The sequence below is a fragment of the Mustela nigripes genome, chromosome 1 (genome assembly GCF_022355385.1).
Source record: "Mustela nigripes isolate SB6536 chromosome 1, MUSNIG.SB6536, whole genome shotgun sequence".
Classification (NCBI taxonomy): domain Eukaryota; kingdom Metazoa; phylum Chordata; class Mammalia; order Carnivora; family Mustelidae; genus Mustela; species Mustela nigripes.
In genome coordinates, this window is record NC_081557.1 from 19,308,770 (window position 1) to 19,329,241 (window position 20,472).

Sequence of the window (20,472 nt, forward strand, 5' to 3'; positions counted from 1 at the left end):
ACAGTGACTGCATTAAAAAGCATTAAAAAGATCTCAAGATCAAATTTTTTTAAAACACAGCTAATAAGACAAAATGGTATACATAAAATTTGATACAAGAACTGAAATGTTTTTAATACAGAATGACTGAACCAAGTTATCATAAACGTATCAAGCCCCACACATACGTAAATGTATAGTCACATGTGTACTGTACATAAATGTTAATGAAAAGGAAGATGGTGAATTACTAAAGACCAAAGATTTCAATTACTCTCAATTATTTATAGTATATTAGTAAAGGAACATTTCTCTTCAGTTGGCAGAACACAATTTGAAGAGCAACCTTCAGGGAAACATGCTCCAGGGGCTTACAGCATATCCTGGTTTGTCCTATGTGAAAATAGCACATTGTCATCAAAAGGAAAAAAGAACAGAATGATGAGACTGCATGTCTGCTGGCTCTTCATCATACTCTCTGTATTCTAATGGATGTGAATAAGTTATCAGGCTGCCAGTGAGCTAGAAGTCTGAAAGATAAATGTGGTCCAAAGAATCCTTCTTATCTACTTGCCTCAAAATGTGAAAAAATTTAATCTTTTTATAATAACTCTAAAAGGCTGTTCTGTGTCTGAATCATTATGTAATGACAGCAACACTCTGTCATATTGAATGCGGAAACAGCCAAAGCTCTGTAATTCATCAGGAAAAAGACACCTAAAAATAGATTCCAATTGATTACATTATTTATAAAGGTGAAACTTCCTTAGATACTGGTAATTATTTTAAAAGATAGCAGCCATGAAGAGCCAACTGCTCAGAGTACTTTCTAATGAAGTGCTGGCTCTTTCATTTATGTGATCTATGTCCTCCTCAAATTCTAGAAAATTCTCTGCCACTTTTGCCTTGAATATTACCTTTTCCTCATTCAATTTTTTCTCCTCCTAGAATTACTGCTATTGGATTACTGGGTGATTTTCATTTTATTCCTCATGTCTCAACTTCTAGTTCATATTTTCTACTGCTTTATCTCTCTGGGTTGCATGCAAACTTATTTTCTCAGGTTGAACTTCTGTTCACTAATTCTTTGCTCAGTTACACTTTAATCCAATCTTAAGTTTTTTGTTTTCTTATTTTAGAGACAGTATTTTTCATTCTTAGAAGTTCTGTTTGTCCTCTTCAAATCTGCCTAAACTTTTTGGATTTTTCTTTTCAGATTTTTTTTTTCTTTTCAGATTTCCAATTCCTTCTCTTACGTGTGTAGTCATTTCAAACAGACAGTTTTATGTATCTAGTAATTCTAATTAACTGAAGTTCTTGTAGGTCTGGACCTGCTGCTTGTTATGTCTCATGCCCTTTGCTCCTAAAAGATGGCTTCCATGCATATTATTAAATTAAAGACTATGAACTCTTTGTAAGTGGGACTTTATCTAGTAATCTTGTACGGCTTGGACTGGACACTGTGTCTTTCCAAAATAATGGCTTCTGCTAGGTAATCCAAAAAGATTATCAGCTCAGAACCACTTTATCTCCACTGTGGGTTCCCAGAAAATGCAAGTATTATAAATGTGGACATCAAAGCCTCATGAGGCAGGCTATGAAAGCAAATTTTCAAGGGAGTAAGCATTTTTTATTCCACAGAGATCTCAAGTCAAACAAATGAATTTACCTGTTATCTATGATATGGCATTCAATTCCATCCATATAATACTGATGACGCTCAAATTTCTATCTCTAAGTCAGTCTTCACTCATAAACTCCAAATCCTACAACGAATCATCTATTCAATACCTTGGCTTCAATGTCTAATAAGCATCTCAAATTTGCCATATCAAAGCCTAAACCTAACTTCTTGATTTCCCCTCCTCCTGCTCTCTCCTTCTTCCCTCAAAAACACCTGTGCCCAATCTCATTTATTCTTTCCACTTCCGGTCACCACAGGGCACATGGCTCCTATTCCTACTCACCACTGTGGGTTGCTGCTAGCGTTTGATGATTCCCCTTTCTTGTATTTTAAGCACCACCTACCATTAAGAAATTTGCTTTATAATTTTCTATTTAGTAGTGAGCAGAAGCCTTACCCCATTGCTTAGATGGTCATAGTGACTGAAAGTCCTCAGGGACCTTTCCAATGTGAGTGGGAAAAGGGGGCAATTAAATGACTTAGAGTTTGCTCTTGACACTAGATTGCCGTTAGGGCCTCTCCATTCTGTGTAATGCCACAAACAAGGCTCAAGAAAGCACATAGAAATCACTTCCTATAAAATAACCATGAGTGTGGCTATATCTTGGTTTTAGGATAAAGACCTTCACAAACTGACAAACTGATGACTAGTATTTAATATCCTTCCTATAATCAATATGACATCACACACACTATGCCCTTAATGCAGCCTGAACTACTTACTATTGCCAAAACATATGTCATGATACCTCACTTCCAACACTTTGCCAAAATGTTAACATTACCCAGGATGGCCTTTCACACCTTTTTATTTAAAAAAAAAAAAACAAAAAAAAAAAACCCTACAAGGGCCAGGTCAAATAGTACCTCATCTCCAAAGCTTAGATCCCTGTCACATTTCCTGCTTTTGGCTTATTCTTCCCCTGCCAATATATTTACTGATCAACCACTAACTGTGTTGCTGGGTGTGTTCCAATTACATGCTAGTCATAAAAGGAAAAGAAGACATATCAAGACATTCCCCACTGAGCAACAGAATTAAGTAGTGTTTCCAATCAGATGTGGTATCTAACATAGCAAGAACCAGTCATAGTCATCTACACAGCCTCACTGTACCACACCTCCTAACCTCCATATTGGTCTAATCCCTAGTCCCAAGTTCCTGCTGTGAGGTCCATTTTGTAATCTATCTTGCTGTGTTACCTAGCACCCCAATCTCCCTCAAAGAACTGAGGCCTCCTCGTAAACTCTCAAGCTTATTTGGCTACGGTTCAGAAGTAAATACTTGTAGCCTTCTTCCCAATCCCCATATCTCTCATCATTGGCAAAAGTGAAACCATGAATGGCTCTATCTCCTGGAATCAGAGGATAACTGTCAGACTGAATTCTCGTCCACTGCCGAAACTCTCTCAATGTTATAAGTGCTAGACTGGACCACTCAATACCAGAATTTGCCTGGATAACATCTGTGTCCACCAAGTCACATACAAGTCCTTGCCAGGGCTAGTCTCTGGAATCAGATATGGCATCCCAAGTCACGTCATACTAAGCTTTCCTCTTTCAGTTTTTAACACTTGATTCATCATTTTTCAAGCTGAAGCATAATAACGGCTGTGGGAACTCACATGGTCCATTTCTCTGCATATCTAACAACCTCTTTCCTCCACAAAAGTTAAACATGTTGCAGAATGAGTAAAGCAGAGGGAAACACAGCTACATCAAGTGCAGAAGGAAGCTGTTCCCAGTCAATACCTGTACTGGGGAAGGTTACTCTACTGCCACATGTGGCAATGACCAGAGGTGGTGGGTGGGGAGAAAGCATCAACCAGAAATACAAAGTCTCCTTCTCCAGATGGCTTCACATTAATCATTCCTTTGTCCCTCTGTATGATGGAGGCATAGTAATACATTTCACAATCTAGTAGGGCTAGAATCCTTCTCTACTGCTCTTGAGAGTTTTCTCTATTATTCTTATTTGTTCTTGCCAATGAAATTTATAATTATCTTGCTTAGCTTCAGGAAACACACACACACACACAAACACACAGATAGCATTGTCATAAAATCACAAATTAACTTAAGGGGATCAACAAATTTATGATGTTGACACTAAAAACTAAGTATAAAAACTAAAATTCAGAAAAACATGTCTCAAAATATTTAACCATTCTCTGCTTATGAAAAGATAATAGGTTGAACCCAGAAAACCTTCCCTACATTATATATTACCATGGGAAAAGTTTATTTGAGCAAACTTAAAATAACAAGCGGAGGATGTGATTTATTTCATGTGTTGTATAATACAGCTGATTAGAAAAGAACCCCAAACAACGGAATAACACAGGGCATTAGTAGTGTACTTGCTCACCTTCCTTTTTCAGCCATTTCACAATGTTTCCTTCTTCCATTGTAGGAGAGAGCGACGGCATCAGTATCTTAATGGGATCAGCTGAAAATGAAAAAGGAAAGATTAGCCACAAAAAAATAATGCAACTCATGAGGCATCAATGAAAAGTTCAAATATGCTAAAATCAAACTCAATTTGAGAAAGAAAATACTCTAAAACCTAAAAGACTCTCAAGTGGTCAAACTAAGTGTCTAGTAAACAGTATGGAAACATAAAGCTGTCATTTTTTTTAACAACATAAAACTCTTATTGGAATACTTTCAATTCCTTTTTCATAGTTCCCCAGTCATGTATATTTTCAAGCCAGATGCATGCAAGATTTAAAAAAAAAAGCTAATTTATGTTTCACCTCCTTCATGTTCATCACTATAAAAAATACAAGTAAAATGACCAAAGGAAAAAACAAATAAGAAAGAAAAAAAAATACTAGGGTTCTGATAACCTACAACAAAGTAATCAAATTAGACTTTAAGAAATTGATTATAGGGGTGTTTGGGTAGCTCAGTAGGTAAAAGCCACTGCATTCGGCTCGGGTCATGATCTCAGGGTCCTGGGATCGAGCCCTGCATCAGCTCTCTGTTCAGCAGGTTGCCTGCTTCCCTCTCTCTCTTTGCCTGCCTACTTGTGATATGTCAAATAAATAAATAAAATCTTAAAAAAAAAAAGAAATTGATTATATTTTTTATTTTCCTCTACTATTACACTATTCAAGAATCAAAGGTTCTTGCTGGTAAGCATGAAAAGAAAAGATTCGCTTTGTCAAAGAGGACCAGGAAAGTGAACCTGCATGGTTAAATTAATCTCAGACTGTTCCATACATTTCAATTAGGGATCCAAAAAGATAGACTCAAACTAGGGTGACCCCTCAGGGAAACAAAGCTACTTTCTCCTTGGATATCAAAAAGGACACACTATTCTGTATTTGTCCAGATGTGCTTCCCAATAGTCATCCAGTGTCCAGGACCATACTCAAGGAGCATCCAGCTGGTACATTAACATAATCCTATATGAATATATATATTCATATATATATATGAATGGGTATATATGAATATATTGAATATATATTCATGTATATGAAAATTCAAATCCTATAAAGCAGTTAATAGCATATACCAACTCCTAGCAGTAGCCATGGTAAGAAATTACATTCCCTGAAACCTTCCACAGAACCTATCCTCTCAGATCATTCACTCTCTGACCCCAAAAAGCAAAACACTATAAAAGCACATCTAATACATTTCAAATGTGAAAAAGTACAGGATAGGGTTTCTTTTTATCCATTGCCATTTTAGGGTTTAAAACAAGGGATCTGAACACTAATGTTAAAGGAGGTTAAATATTTCTTTCAGGAAAATGAACTAATTTACTGTGACTTCAAGCACAGAGTTCTTACAGCTTCATGGTAAAGGAGTTTCGTCTCGGAAGCATTTGGAGAGAAACTTCTATCTTCTCTCTCCACCAAGCACACACACCTGCCTCAGCCCCTTCCTCATTTTCTCTTAAGAATTACGCACTGGGGTGCCTCAGTAAAGTGTCAGCCTTCAACTCAGATCATGATCCCTGGATCCTGGGAATCCCTGTTCAGCAGGGGAGTCTGCTTCTCCCTCTGTCCCTAACCTCCCACCTGAGCACGCTCGCTCTCCCTAGCTTGCTCACTCTCGCTCGCTCTCCCTAGCTTGCTCACTCTCTCTCGCTCTCTCAGGTAAATAGATTAAATCTTTAAAAAAAAAACATCGGGGCACCTGGGTGACTCAATGGGTTAAAGCCTCTGCCTTTGGCTCAGGTCATGATCCCAGAGTCCTGGGATTGAGCCCTGCATCGGGCTCTCTGCTCAGCGAGGAGCCTGCTTCCTCCTCTCTCTCCGCCTGCCTCTCTGCCCTTTGTGATCTTTGTCTGCCAAATAAATAAATAAAATCTTCAAAAAAATAAGTAATAAATAAAAAGAGAGAGAGAGAATTGCCTGCCGTGAGGAACGTGCATCTCCCCTTCAACTCTTTCCTGTGCAAGGTGTAACTGGCCCTGCCTTTCAAAGGCAGATAGCAGGCCTACCTCTCTTCAGGCCATCAGGCCCCACCGGGTGTGAGGAGCAATTCAGGTATCTGTGTTTGCTTTATACACAGGAACACTCCTCAAACAAAAGCCCAAAGTCTCAATATGCGGTTAAACTGGAAAACACAACTTGCAAACGGCCACAGATAGAAGTCACATCCTCTAATCCAATAAAACCACCACACTGAAACTGGTACTTTGATCTCCAGCTGACTTTTTAGCCTTTCTCTCAATAGGTACCAAACTCAAAAAAGGACAGAAAAGCAGAATTTTTCACTCCTAATACCCCAACCATGGTGGGGCCCAAACTAAACTCTAAGTCAACACACCCATTTCATCCACGAGACAACTACAAACCACTGCTTAAGGGATTTGAATTCCTCCTGCCTAACCCTCAAGGCTATACTCGACTATACTGCACAGATACTTTTCATCATTAATTGATGATCCTTACAAACACAGATCATCAATTAATCACTGGTTATTCATAGTCTACTCACCCAGAAATCCAAACACAGCAAATCAGACATCTCAAATCCATGTGAACATATCTTCGGTCAAATTTCCCAACAAGCCCTTTCCCTACCTTGGGCTTAAAAAAATTCCTGTATCAAAAAACCATTTTTATATCATATCAGTAGATACTGAATATTTTGAATGTAGAAGAAAGCAGGTAATCATTAAGTGCATTATATCTTGAAAATAAGGGAGGAAAAACAGCCACAACTGACTATCCTAATTCCTGATAAATCCTTATTTATTATATATTATTAATGTATTATTACTAACACATGTATTTGTTATTAAAATGTGATTTATTGTTAAAACACATTTATCACAGAAGAGACTGGCAAACACAGGTCATCAAACTCCTGTGTACTACATCTCTCTAAAACTCTTACCGCCACAGTTTCATTTAATTTCCCAGCTCCGTCTAGTTAAGATTCAAACCATGAATGTAATACAGCTTAAAAACATCTGCACATTTTTTTCTTTAGTAAAATAAGTCCTCGTGGACTAAAATAGACACATTAAGACACTGAATGGGAAAAGAATGCAAACTACTACACCTGACCTTAGCGCAGTGCCGTCTATAGAACACACCAGAGTATCAGATTTTTAAGTGAATTAGAATTCAGGGACATGCACTTAGAGAAAACACAACACACACAAGGCAAACTTGACATTAGCAAATGTTAAGGCAAACAATATTAGTGGTACATCTCCAAATCTGAACTGTAAGAAGCCTATGCTTAATTCCAAGTGCTTGAAGCTGATAAACTAACCCTATTAAAAAACAATAAAATAAGCTTTCTTATCCCTTACATTACATTGCACGTGCCTCTTTCATTTTCTCATGGCTTGATGTAGAAAACAAATAAAAACAGTTGCCTTCAAAATGTTTGGCGAGTCTAAGCCTCCAGTTTTAATTTAAGTTCACAGTGACAAATGGGGTTTTAAAAAAAAGCAAATAAAAAATTTACCTTCTAATAGCACCATGGTAAGAGGTCAGCCTCTTCTTGAAAAACACAGCTTCCAAAAAAGGCCCAATATATTGCTTCCTTCAAACAGCTCAAGGCTGGTATTATGAGACAGACTATTTCATAATCACATACATATGAAATTTATATCAAATAGAGTTCCATTTCAAAGCAACAAAATAAATGGACTTCAGTGATTCTACGTCCAGATTCAAATTTCTGACAAACACTAAATCAAGTTTCCAAAACAAAATCTCCCCTCAGTATTTTTATACCTTGGTTCCAATTGCCAAGATAGAATTCATATTTATTTTATGATTCTATCTCTTATTATCTCTCACCTATGAGACATTCGCATTACCATTATTCCTGACATTAAGGACTATATTATGAAACTTTTGTATTTATTAAGTATTATTTTCCAAATTACCATATCACAAACTCAAAAATTTTCATATTTTAAAAATAAAAAGAACATAATCATTCTCCATGCAGCCACCCCTCAAGGATGAATTGAAATTTCTTCTCTGAATTACGACCATAAAATAGAAAAATTCTGTAATAGATCACCATCCGGACTCTGAAAAGAAGGTGACAAAAACCAAAGAAAGACATTTTGGACATCTCTCTTGTTTGGTAGTACCTCCTGATTGATTACACTAGTTTACTACAGAAATAAAGCGTGCAATGTATTTTCTGATTAATCCAGCCAATCTACCCTTAATACCAGAAAATCACCTCAAAACATAAACATCAATTTACTCATAATGGTACATATTTCATTCTAGTATATTCTCGTTTGACTGGAACATTATATATATCTTTTCAAATGTATTTTTCCAGTGGAAAACAAGTATACAATCATATCAGCTTTGAACGACAGGCTGCACATTATTAATATCTGCCCTTTATGGCTGTTGTCAATTCTATTCAGATAGTTTGGGCTTTTTTCTAGACTTCTTGGAATTTTGGCCTATACTTAATATTTTTAATTTCATTAGAGAAACTAAATATAGCTTCCCTTTTCATTCCAGTAAGCAGTGCATCCCACGACCTTCTTCCTGTCAAGTCGAGGAGGCCGTGAAATGAGCACCATCTGTATTTCCTACAAATAACTGGGCACAACTATGAATAAGAATAAAGGAAATGTGTTTTCTTCTCCATGGGTAATACCAGTTATTTCAACAAATACTCAAAAATACACCCAAATTTTAGTTAGACTTTAACTCTTTGGTAGTTATTTTAGTCTTAGCCTTTTACTCCTTTCTAGCAAACTAACAAATTATAGCTAATTGCTTATGAAGTCTGTACTTGTGCAGTTAAAAACATATGTAAAAAGTTTTAAGATGACTACAGCAATGTACATTTCCAGTTTATATTTAAAATATGATTTTTAAAAGTGGAGTCTCAAAAATCACTAGAACTGTCCTAATCTTTTTTTTCTTCGACAGAATGACACAATAAATTAAAATTTTTTGCTTAGTGTATTGTTGTTTTACTTGTCCTATCAAGCACACAAGCAATTTACCAATCACTGAATTTTATAAGCTTCTCTAAGCAATTTCTACATGTCTTCAAATCTGCTCTTCTAATCTTTCTGCAGAATAATTCTGTCTTCAACTTTAAATGTGGTATACTAATCTAATTCTACTTCTTGTTCCTTAAAGAACTTCTTTTATGCTAAGAACAAAACACTCATACTTCACATAAAATTGATTATATCAAACCTTTAAACTAATGTTCTATACATCACTTCAAAGAGATCTCCAGATTAAAACAACAACAACAATATATGCAAACTCTTAAAATATAAAAGCAGACCAAATTGCTTTGTGGTTAATATGAAGCAGATCTGAGTTCCATTACTGTGCCTGAGGAAATTAAGGAAACATAGCAGTTTACATATGATAACGCTCCAGCATCAGGCTCTAGTCCATTTATAGTACCATTATGCAAATACATAAAAAATCGTGAAGATAGACCAAATGAAGAAGTAAATTATCCAATACTTTCTTAGTGTGCCTCCCTGTTCTTCACATTAATTTGCTTCTTCTCTAATAGGGAGAGATGCTGCTCATTTAATCACCTCTCTTTCCAATGCAGGAACTCATTAAATATAATTAGCCTTTAAAATACCTGTTAAAAATAAAACAATTCTGCCATCTGCAGGCTGGATGAAATAAAGCACAATGAAGAAGTACAGGTAATTTAAAAATCAACACCAGGGCACAAAACAGTATTAACACTGAGCTTTGAATAAAGGAGGCTAAAGCAAATTTTTAAAAAAATGAGTGCTTGCCCTATATATCATCTTTATTCAAACAGTGACTTTGGCGTACTACCAGTGTAAGAATAGACTGAAAAGGCCAAAGGACAACAGAAGACGCATGAATAACTTGTAAAAACAGCATTTACAGGTCTTGCCATGGTAAAAGATGGCCCACAAACACTATGTATGGCATAACCCATTTCCTACCTGCTTAGCTTGTACACACACACAGACTGAGAGGATATACTCCAAAATGGCAGAACTAGTTCTCTGGTTGGTGATATTGCATAAGCGCTTTTTATTTCTTTTGGTTCTTATAATCTACATTTTAGCAGTTTTCTCCCGTTAAGTTTATTCAATCTTACTCCCTGCCCAATACTAATCTAACATAAGGGAAAAAAAAAAAAGGTAGTGTTGTTTTTTGTTATTTTTAGATACAAACCCACAAGGACAGAAAGGAAGGAATAACAGCACACAACTTTGAAAGTAGGAAAGTAAACGGATGAGTACTAATTGACTGAAGAGATTCTAGAAAGCTGAATCCTAAGCCAGAAGTAGGGAAGGCCAGGCTAATCACCTGTTCATACAACAGAATCCCCCAAAGGCCCAGGAACTGGCAGTCCTGAGAATCTTTGGAACTGGGGAATGGGGGTGGGCCTTTGGGTGAATGCTATTTGAGATGCAGATATGCGGATCCCCTCCACCCCCTCCTCCAGTCCAGTGCTAGGTAACAGCTCACCCTCCTTCAACAGCACACTGGGACACTGGAGACTGTTTCTCTGAAGAAAGTAAAAGACCTTTAAAATGGAGGTTCAACTTACACATCTGGAGGCATGCAGAAACTGCAAAAAATAAATTAACTGAGAAATTATCTGATATGACTGACAATAAAGTCACGCTGAGAAGCTATGAGATGGCGTGGGATGAATCAGCAATAGTGACAGAGGAAACTAGAGTAAAAATTTAAAAGGCAATAATGTCAGGAAAAGAAAAAAGTAAGAAAGGTAACAATCATAATTTGGGACAATACCGAGTTGTGTATAACATTTATTGGGTGTAAATACTGAATATGGATTTAACCAAGAATTGCAAAAATAATTACATTGGCAGAACAAAAGCCTAAGGGATGGCCCTGTCCAGCACTCATCCAAAGGTAGTATGTAAAACAGAAATAGGGAGATGAGCACATGCTGGAATGAAGCTAAGAGACGAAGCTTGGTGCTTATAAGAAAGAAGATGGGGAAGCACTGATAATGCTTATTATAATAATGCTTATTATAATGTATATAATGCTTATAATATTATATTATTATAATAATGCTTATTATCAGTGCTTCCCCATCTTCTTTCTTATAAGCACCAAGTTAATAATAAGCACCACTGATAAGCATTATCAGTGCTTATTAGAAAGAAGTAGGGAGAGATCCACTGCATTGCTATAAACCTCTTAGTACACTTTGACTATTTAAACTATACGCATCTATTACTGTGTTAAGGTAAATATTTTATTATTTAATAAAATGATTCGTTAATTTTATAAAAGTCCTAGTAAGCAGCAGCATACCGTGGTGATTCAGAGAACAGGCACTGGAACCAAACTGCCTAGGTTCAATTACAGATCCACTACTTAATATGTCACTCAACTACTCTGTGCCTCAGTCGCCTCTTCCGTAAAATACAGACTTTGTAAGGATTAAAGGAGATTAACACATACAAAGTCTTTACAGTGAGGCGAAAAGTCAGTCTCAAAAACATTCGCTAGTTATTACTAATAGGTAGCATAGAAATGGTTAACAGGGAGGACTCTGCAGACATCCAGAATTGGCTAGATGTATCACAATATCCTGCCTTACACCTCCTTCCTCAAGTAATAGAAAATGGAATGACAGTTGCTTTCACATCCCCGGCCTAAAGGTGAAGGTTTCCTTTCTACTCTCTCCTTTACCTAATCTGGCCTTTGTTCTCACAGTTACAGTCTACTAATTCTTGACCTCTATTTTAACTGAAGTGCACATCTGAAAACCAAACTCTCATTAAAATCAGCAGCAAATGTTTTATTTTCAGTGGTGCTGCCCATAACATTCTCTACCAAAAGGTAATGAGCCAATTAGGCCCTCAGTAAGTGCCTCTTGAGCTCCTGTTATCCTGGCCCTGGACCAATACAAGACCAGAATCTTGACCTCAAAAGGATTATGGTTTAATTGGGCAGTCTAGATACATACCTAAGTACTAGGGGATCTAGTACCAGTTGACTTCATACGCATTAGAATGGCTATTATCAAAAACCAAGAAAACAAGTGTTGGCAAGATGAGGAAATTGGAATCGTTGTGCATTGCTGGTGGGAAAGTAAAATGGTGTGGCTGCTAGGGAAAATAAAATGATTCCTCAAAGAATTAAACACACGATTACCATTTCATCCAGGCCTCCTATGTCTGGGTATACATCTGGAAGAAGGGAAAGCAGGAGCTGGAACATATCTGTACACCCATGTTCACAGCAGCATCATTCACTTTAGCCAAAAGGTGGAAGCAACCCCAGCATCCAACAACAGATGAATGGATAAACAAAATGTGGTAGAGACATACACTAAAACATGACTCAGCCCTAAAAATGAATGAAATTTGAATACCTGCAAGGAAACAGACGAAACCTGAGCCATTACGCTAAGTGAAATAAGCTAAACACAAAAAGACCAATGTTGTAGGATTCTGCCCTTGTGAGATACTCAGAACAGGCAAACTCACAGCGACAGAAAGTAAATGGTGGTCGCCTGGGGCTGGGGAGCGAGGGGAAAGGGGATGTATCAAGGAACACGGGATTTCAGTTTGGGATGATGAGAAAGTTCTAGACATGGATGGTGGTGATGGTTTCACAACAATGTAGATGTATTTAATGCCATGGAACTGAATGCACAAAAATAATTAAAATGGTGAATTTTACATATCTTTACCACAATTTTTCTAACTTAAAAAAATGTATGCCAGGCAAAGAAGAAAAGGTGAAGGAATGAGCAGATATTTCAGATGAGGGGAACATCATTTGCAAAGAAGGTGGGAATTACAGCTTAGTTTGGCTGGAGTGCAAAATATAATGAAAATGAAAAATAAGCATGTGAATTAAAAAAAAGTATGTTGGGACTATCACCTTGTGGTTGTCTACAGTACCTTACAGTACTATTGTAACTTAACTTTAATACCTCATTAATGGGTTTGATGTTATTTAAACAGCAATGGAAAACCCTGAAAAAAATTCTGAGTAAGAGAAATAACCACAGTTAAAAACAGCTTGGTTACAGTTCCACATAAACGGCTTATGTTCATAAATTTGTATCATTTACAGAAAAAACATTAAAACTGCATATGTTTGGAGATGGTAGCAACTACAAATGTTGCAGAAAATTTAAAATAATAGAATTTTAAGTACAAAGTGAAGCTACCCATGAATTTGTTACCTATTCTCCTTTATCTATTTAGACCATTTGACGTGAGAGACTGAAAAGGCACCCAGAATCTTCCATTAGATCGTCCAAATGTTTGGCCTTCATTCTAGCAGTGGTAGAAAGAAATGAGTGGCATTTCTGAAGATAGGGCCTTGTATACTAGGGTCAGGACTTTAGACCTTATTCTGAGTTTAAAGAGAAGAGCTGGAGATTTTCAGCAGAGAGCTGACATGATCTGATTTATAATTTAAAAGAACTCTGGGGGCGCCTAGGTGGCTCAGCTGGTTAAGCATCCAACTCTTGATCTCAGCTCAGATTTTGAACTTAGGGTCATGAGTTCTCAGATCATGAGTAGGCCCAGAGTGAAGCCTACTTTGAAAAAAGGTTGGGGGCACCTGAGTGGCTCAGTCAGTTAAGCATCTGCCTTCAGCTCAGGACATGATCCCAGGGTCCCAGGATGGAGCCCCACACTGGGTTCCCTGCTCAGTGGGGAACCTGCTTCTCCCACTCTCTCTGCAGCTCTGCCTGCTTGTGCGTTCTTTCTGTCAAATAAATAAAATCTCTAGAAAGAAAGAAAGAAAGGAAGGAAGGAAGGAAGGAGGAAAGGAAGCAGCCCGCAAAGCTGTATGGAGAACAGTCTGTACTGAACCAAGGGTGATGGTAGGGCTATGTCCTGGGACACTCCTGCAATAATTTAGAATAGAGGTAGTGGTAGCCTGGACCAGGCTGGCTGGCGAGGAATGGCCAGATTACATACAAAAGCTAGAGCCAACAGGAATTTCTGATAGATTGGAAGTGCCATACGAAAGTCAGGAGTCAGGGATGACTCTAATCATGAGTACAAGTGAAATAACAAAAATGAAAATTAGATGCCACAGCTCCAAAAAGAAAATCTTTCTTCCTATAAAAAGTGCCCCAAGAGCTCTATAAACTACATAGATTTGGTTTCTATTCAGCTGTAAAATGCCTATACAAAAATAGGAACATCAGGTCAGTTATATAGACCCTGTGCTTACCCCCTTGAGCCTGGCCCTGGCCTTGGACCACAATCCAGGGAAACTATACTTGACTTCTTCCAAGTCTAACAACTATACTTGTTCTTTTCCTCCCTCATAGCACGAGAACCACCATATTTATAAACACTACAGTACTTGGTAGTCTCAGTGTTCACCTGAAGTGTAAAGTGTGATGACTGACAGGGAGGGGTCAGTCAGAGGGCACAGGAGAGATCTCCCATTCGCCCCTGTAGATCTACTCGTCAGCTTTGCCCATACCATTGTGTGTTTCATTAGGCTTCCCTGGGCACAGGCTGGTTCAGCCAATGGACAGGATAAGCAGGAGATGAAGGGAGAAAGGAGAGCAAGGTCAGGGTATTTATTTCCCCAACTCCATCCCTACGGGGTCAGGTAGGCTGGTTGGATCCTTTAACTGAAAGACTGCACGTCCACCACAGATCCTCCCCTCAGGGATCCTCCTCTGAGGCTCCATCCTTTCTAGTGTGGCAACTGCTCTCTCCCCAAGCCTCTCCATGCTAAGGAGTAGGGAGAGCATCTCACTCTAAACAGCCCCTTAGTATAGCACCATCTCTAAACCCTGAATTCACAGAAATCGTTTAGTAAACTCTCCTCAAATCAGCCATTTTTAGATCGCTATCTATTCCCTGCCAGGACCCTACATAAAGATTTAGGAGGCTGGCACTCAAGTAATGAGAAAAATTTCAAACCACAGGGAAGGTTCCCCCATTTGAATAGTATGAATCCAGATTTCCAAATTTACTGGCTTTCTATAAAGGTATTCTCTAGCCATTTGTTTCTAATGGGAACCCCTATAAAAAACATATATTTCTTGTTTTCCGAGAGGGCAAATATCCTTGCAAAGTAGCACCATTCTCTACAGGAAATGACAGACTTGTTTATGGAAATAGGCTGGAGACTAGGCAGTGTTCATAGATAAATTATAGGGAGATCCATGGGCTTCCAGGAACCACACAGAAAATTTTGAATGTACACATTTGTCTCAAAAAGTGGTAGAGCTTTATCATTTTTCAAATAGATTTGCACCCCCCTAAAAACCAAGACTAGGAGATTCCCAAGGAAGCTCTCCTGAATTATAAATACGGCAACCTTAATTCTCCCCTAAAATTTTTCATGTAATACAAGAATACCCTTGATTGCAGCAAAGTATTGAGCAGATTACTAGCTACAGTAAATGTACTGCCTACCAAGTACTAAAATTAAATTAAATTAAATTAAATTAAATTAAATTAAATTAAATCACCATTGCCCCCATTTTGTTTAAGGGCTTTGCTGATTCTTTCATACATGTAGTATCCAATGGTGCATCTGTAAGGAAGCTGGCCAGAACTGTAGGTAGTCAGTCTGTGGCTGCAGAACTACCTCCTCTGAGCAAGAAAAACCAAACACCACACAAGCGGTTTCAGCTTGCAACACTGGTCTTGCAATTAAATCATAAAATTAAAATTCTACTTGAATCCATTTATTTTGCAATCTTGGAACAGGACAAAAAGAAATCACCACTCACATGAGTCTCGCAAAAAAAGGAACACATGTGTAAGTTTGGGCATTTATGCATTTTACTGTAAAAGGCAAATGAAATGAAGCCAGAGACAAGGAGAAACACTTAAGAGTATAGGTGACCCTTGAACAGAGTACAGGAAACCCTTGAGTTTGAACTCTGTAGGCCCACTTATACACAGGTTTTTAAAAAATAAGTATACTGGGAAATTTTTTGGAGATTTGCAAAAATTTGAAAAAACTCACAGATAAATCATGTAGACAGAAATACCAAAACATTTTTTAAATAATATTTTATTTATTTATTTGAGAGAAAGAGAGAGAATGAGAGAGAGCACGAGAGGAGAGAGGTCAGCGGGAGAAGCAGACTCCCTGCCGAGCAGGGAGCCTGATGCAGGACTCTGTCTCTGGTGTCCAGGATCACGACCTGATCCGGAGGCAGTCGCTTAACCAACTGAGCCAACCAGGTGCCCAAATACCAAAACATTTAAAGAAAAAATTACATATATAAGAATATAGTATATAATACATATAACATACAAAATATGTGTTCATCCACTGTTTATGTTATTGGTAAGGCTTTTGTCAACAGTGGGCTATTAATACCTAAGTTGGGGCAGTCAAAAAACATACATGGATTTTCAACTGTATATGGAGAGGTCAATTCCTCTAATCCCCATGTTGTTCAAAGATCAACTGTACATCAATTATCAATTAGAAACTTAGAGATGGGAGAACATTAACATACACTCTTAACTCTTAAATGGTTCTGCCACCCTTTATACAGTCTAGACTTGTAACTGTTAAACCGTATGATTATCAGGACTATTGCTGAAATACTATTTCACAGTGTAGCTATTACTAAAATATGTCTCACTTTATTTAAAAAAAAAAAAAAAGGACAGGTGTTCACACAGAATACACACCTGGTAAACACAGCTTCAGCGCACAGGCACTGCTCTGCTGATGGCTAAGGCCAAGCCACCACAGACACTGAGGTAGGCTGTGGTTACGGAAACAGGCTTTGGTGTCAGGCAGAGCTGGGCTGAAATCATTCTATCCCCAGAGCACAGCATTAATTACTGTGAGGACTCAATGAGGTAAGTCATGTCAAGTGCTGAGAAGGGTACATGGTACATATTAAGTGATCGATGCTACTTGTTATACTCAAACCCACTCCCCCAACTTCTTTCCTGCTGGAAGGGACCAAATTTTGTTCACTTGTATGCCTTTCTTGTGAACATATGCTCTGAGTAAAGGACCCCACTGCTTGGTGTCTCAGTGCCTTCAGACTGCTATAACAAAATATCTGGGACTGGTGGCTTACAAGCAACATTTATTTTTTCACAGCCCTGGAGGCTGGGAAGGGCAAGATCATGACGCTGACAGATGTGAGATGGCTGACCATCTTCCCAATTCATAGACAGTGCTATGCTAAGCACATGGCATAGGTCATTACTCATAAAAATGCTGCCAACAAACACCACTTAAGGAAACCAAAACTCCAAGTGTGACTTCCATGGACAGACTTTAAGATCCTGGTTGATGTAGGAGTGTGGAAATTACTCAGGAAGTGTACTTAATTCATATAGTCTATATATTACCAAATAGTTGCTTTGTTTTATGAAATTATAATTTCTACCAAGCTCAGTGAAAAATGAGGCAATACCATGTAATTCATGCTTTGTAAAACAAATAGTTCAAGGACTGCCACGTGCATTCACCATGGCAAAACAAAAAAATCTATATGTTAAAAGTCAGGAGACAAATTTGGGCTCAGTATTAGGGGAAAAAAATACACCCCAAGATTTCCTAATAACTTAAAGCTACCCAAATAGCAGTTAGCTACTGGGGTAGCAGAATAATACCCTTGCCTCTCTCCCACCTTCTTTCCCCCCTCGATGTCCCACATCCCAATATCCAGAACCTGTGAATATGTTATGTTACATGGCAAGGAGAAATTAAGGTTGAAGGAGGAGAGAAGATTGCTGAAGAGTTGGCCTTGAGATGGGGAAAGAATCTTGGTGGGACCAATGTAATCACCAGGATCCTTATACATGAAAGGAGGAGGAACTAGGAAACTAAGACGGCTTTCTTGGGATATAGTGTTCTCTCTCTTATGGATGACGTTCGGGCTGAGTTAGACATGTTGCTCATGGTACACAGTGGACTGGGTAAAATGTCATGCTGCTTCAGATGAGGATTGTCTAAGTGAGTTTCCAGAGGCAGGAGTCCTTAAATGAGGTCTAAAGAAAACCCCTAAGAGAAGATATTTGCAAATGACATATCAGATAAAGGGCTAGTATCCAAAATCTATAAAGAGCTTGCCAAATTCAACAACCAAAGAACAAATAAACCAATCAAGAAATGGACAGAAAACATGAGCAGACAGTTCTCCAAAGGAGACATCCAAGTGGCCAACAGACCCATGAAAAACTGCTTAACAACACTTGGCATCAGGGAAACAAACAAATCAAAACCATAGTGAGATACCACCTCAACCCAGTCAAAATGTATAAAATTAACAAGTCAGGAAATGACAGATGTTGGTAACGATGCGAAGAAAGGGGAACCCTCCTATACTGTTGGTGGGAATGCAAACTGGTGTAGCCACTCTGGAAAACAGTATGGAGGTTCCTCAAAAAGCTGAAAATAGAGCTACCCTATAAGCCAGCAATCGCACTATTGGGTATTTACCCCAAAGATACAAATGTAGTGATCTAAAGAGGCACCTGCATCCCAATGACTATAGCAGCGATGTCCACAATAGCCAACTATAGAAAGAGCCCAGATGTCCATCAATAGATGAATGGTGAAGAAGATATGGTGTGTATACATACACACACACACGAATATTATGCAGCCTGAAATCTTGCCATTTGCAATGGCAATGACATGGATGGAACTAGAGGGTATGATGCTAAGCAAAATAAGTCAATCAGAGAAAAACAATTATCATCTGATTTCACTGATGTATGCCATTTAAAAAACAAAACAGAGCATCACAGGGGAAGAGAGGAAAAAATAAAACAAAATGAGACTAGAGAGGGACATATCATAAGAGACCCTTAATGGTAGAAAACAAACTGAGGGCTCCTGGAGGGAAGGGGAATGGACAAATGGGGTAACTGGGCGATGGACATTAAGGAGGGCATGTGATATAATAAGCACTGGGTATTATATTAAGACTGATGAATCATAGGTCTGTACCTCTGAAACCAGTAATACACTGCATGCTAATTAATTGAATTTAAATTTAAAAATGTTTAAAAAATAAATATAGGAGAACTGTAAGAGGCAGAAAAGAAAAAAGAAAACCCATGAAACTGCATGCACTTATTTGTACCTTTTTCTGTAGAGTAGGTCTAAAGCTTTCAAAGATTCTCTAAAGAATCTGGTTTACAAACAAGGTTAAGAACATTCTTCCTAATGCAAGCTGGTGCAGCCACTCTGGAAAACAATATGGAGGTTCCTCAAAAAGTTAAAAATAGAACTACCCTATTACCCAGCAATTGCACTACTATGTACTTACCCAAGGGATAAAAAAATACATATTTTAAGGGATACATGCATACTGATGTTTATAGCGGCAATATCCACAATAGCCAAAATATGTAAAGAGCCCAAATGTCCAATGACTGATGAATAGATAAAGAAGACGTGGTATATATACACTATGGAATATTACTCAGCCATCAAAAAGAAAGAAATCTTGCCATTTCCAACAATGTGGATGGAGCTAGAGTATATTATGATAAGTGAAATAAATCAGTAAAAGAAAGATAAGTTCTATATTATTTCACTCATATGTGGAATTTAAGAATTAAAACAGATGAATACACAGGAAGGAAAAAAAAGAGAGAGGGAAACTAACCATAATTGACTCTAACCCATAGAAAACAAACTAAGGGTTAATGGAAGGAGTTGGGTGGGGGACAGGCTCAGTGGGTGACAGGTGTTAAGGACAATTGTTATGATGAGCACTGAGTGTTATATGTTAAGTGATGAATCACTGAATTCTACTCCTGAAACCAGTATTACACTGTATGTTAACTAGCTAAAATTTAAATAAGAATTTGAAAAAAAAAAAACAAAACCCAACACTCTTCCTAAATTATTTCCAACACTGAGCTTTTACTGCTTCATGATTTTTGAAGGTAGTGAGTGTCAAAGTGCAGCCCATCAAACACTAACATAAAACATCACGATTCACCAAAGGTAGTTTGTAAAATGAAGATGGCTGAGCTCCACCCCAGATGGAATATCTGGGGGCTATAGTTAAGTTTAATCTTTAACAAAATGAGTGAGGAAAGGGAAAACAGGGAATTCTATACACAGCTAAAATACTACTACTCCTAGAGGTATTTTATTAAATATTAAGCTGAAGAAACAAATAAATTGCTCTCATTAAAGATTTGGTTCTCACCAAATCTTAAAATCTCAGGGCACTCATCTTGTGATTCTTCGTAACCTACTTTTTTTCTGAGTCTCAGGTAGCTCTGAATATTTAAGCACTGCCTACTGCACCTCGTTTCATACTGTGGAGTGCCAGGATGACTGGCAGGTAATACATTACACACACACATAATGTTAGCCATATCCCCCTCCGCCCCCGTAAAGAAAAAC

The 20,472-nt window shown here is 37.8% G+C and overlaps 1 protein-coding gene across 2 annotated transcripts in view; it reads right to left on the minus strand.

Moving 5' to 3' along the window:
* PDHX (pyruvate dehydrogenase complex component X) overlaps positions 1–20,472 on the minus strand; it is a 71,904-nt gene that overhangs the window by 50,210 nt on the left and 1,222 nt on the right. For both annotated transcript variants that reach the window (XM_059405906.1, XM_059405897.1), the window contains exon 2: positions 4,032–4,112. In XM_059405906.1, the coding sequence (XP_059261889.1) occupies positions 4,032–4,092 (61 nt within the window). In that variant the 5' untranslated portion in view covers positions 4,093–4,112. The remainder of the gene's footprint in view (positions 1–4,031; positions 4,113–20,472) is intronic.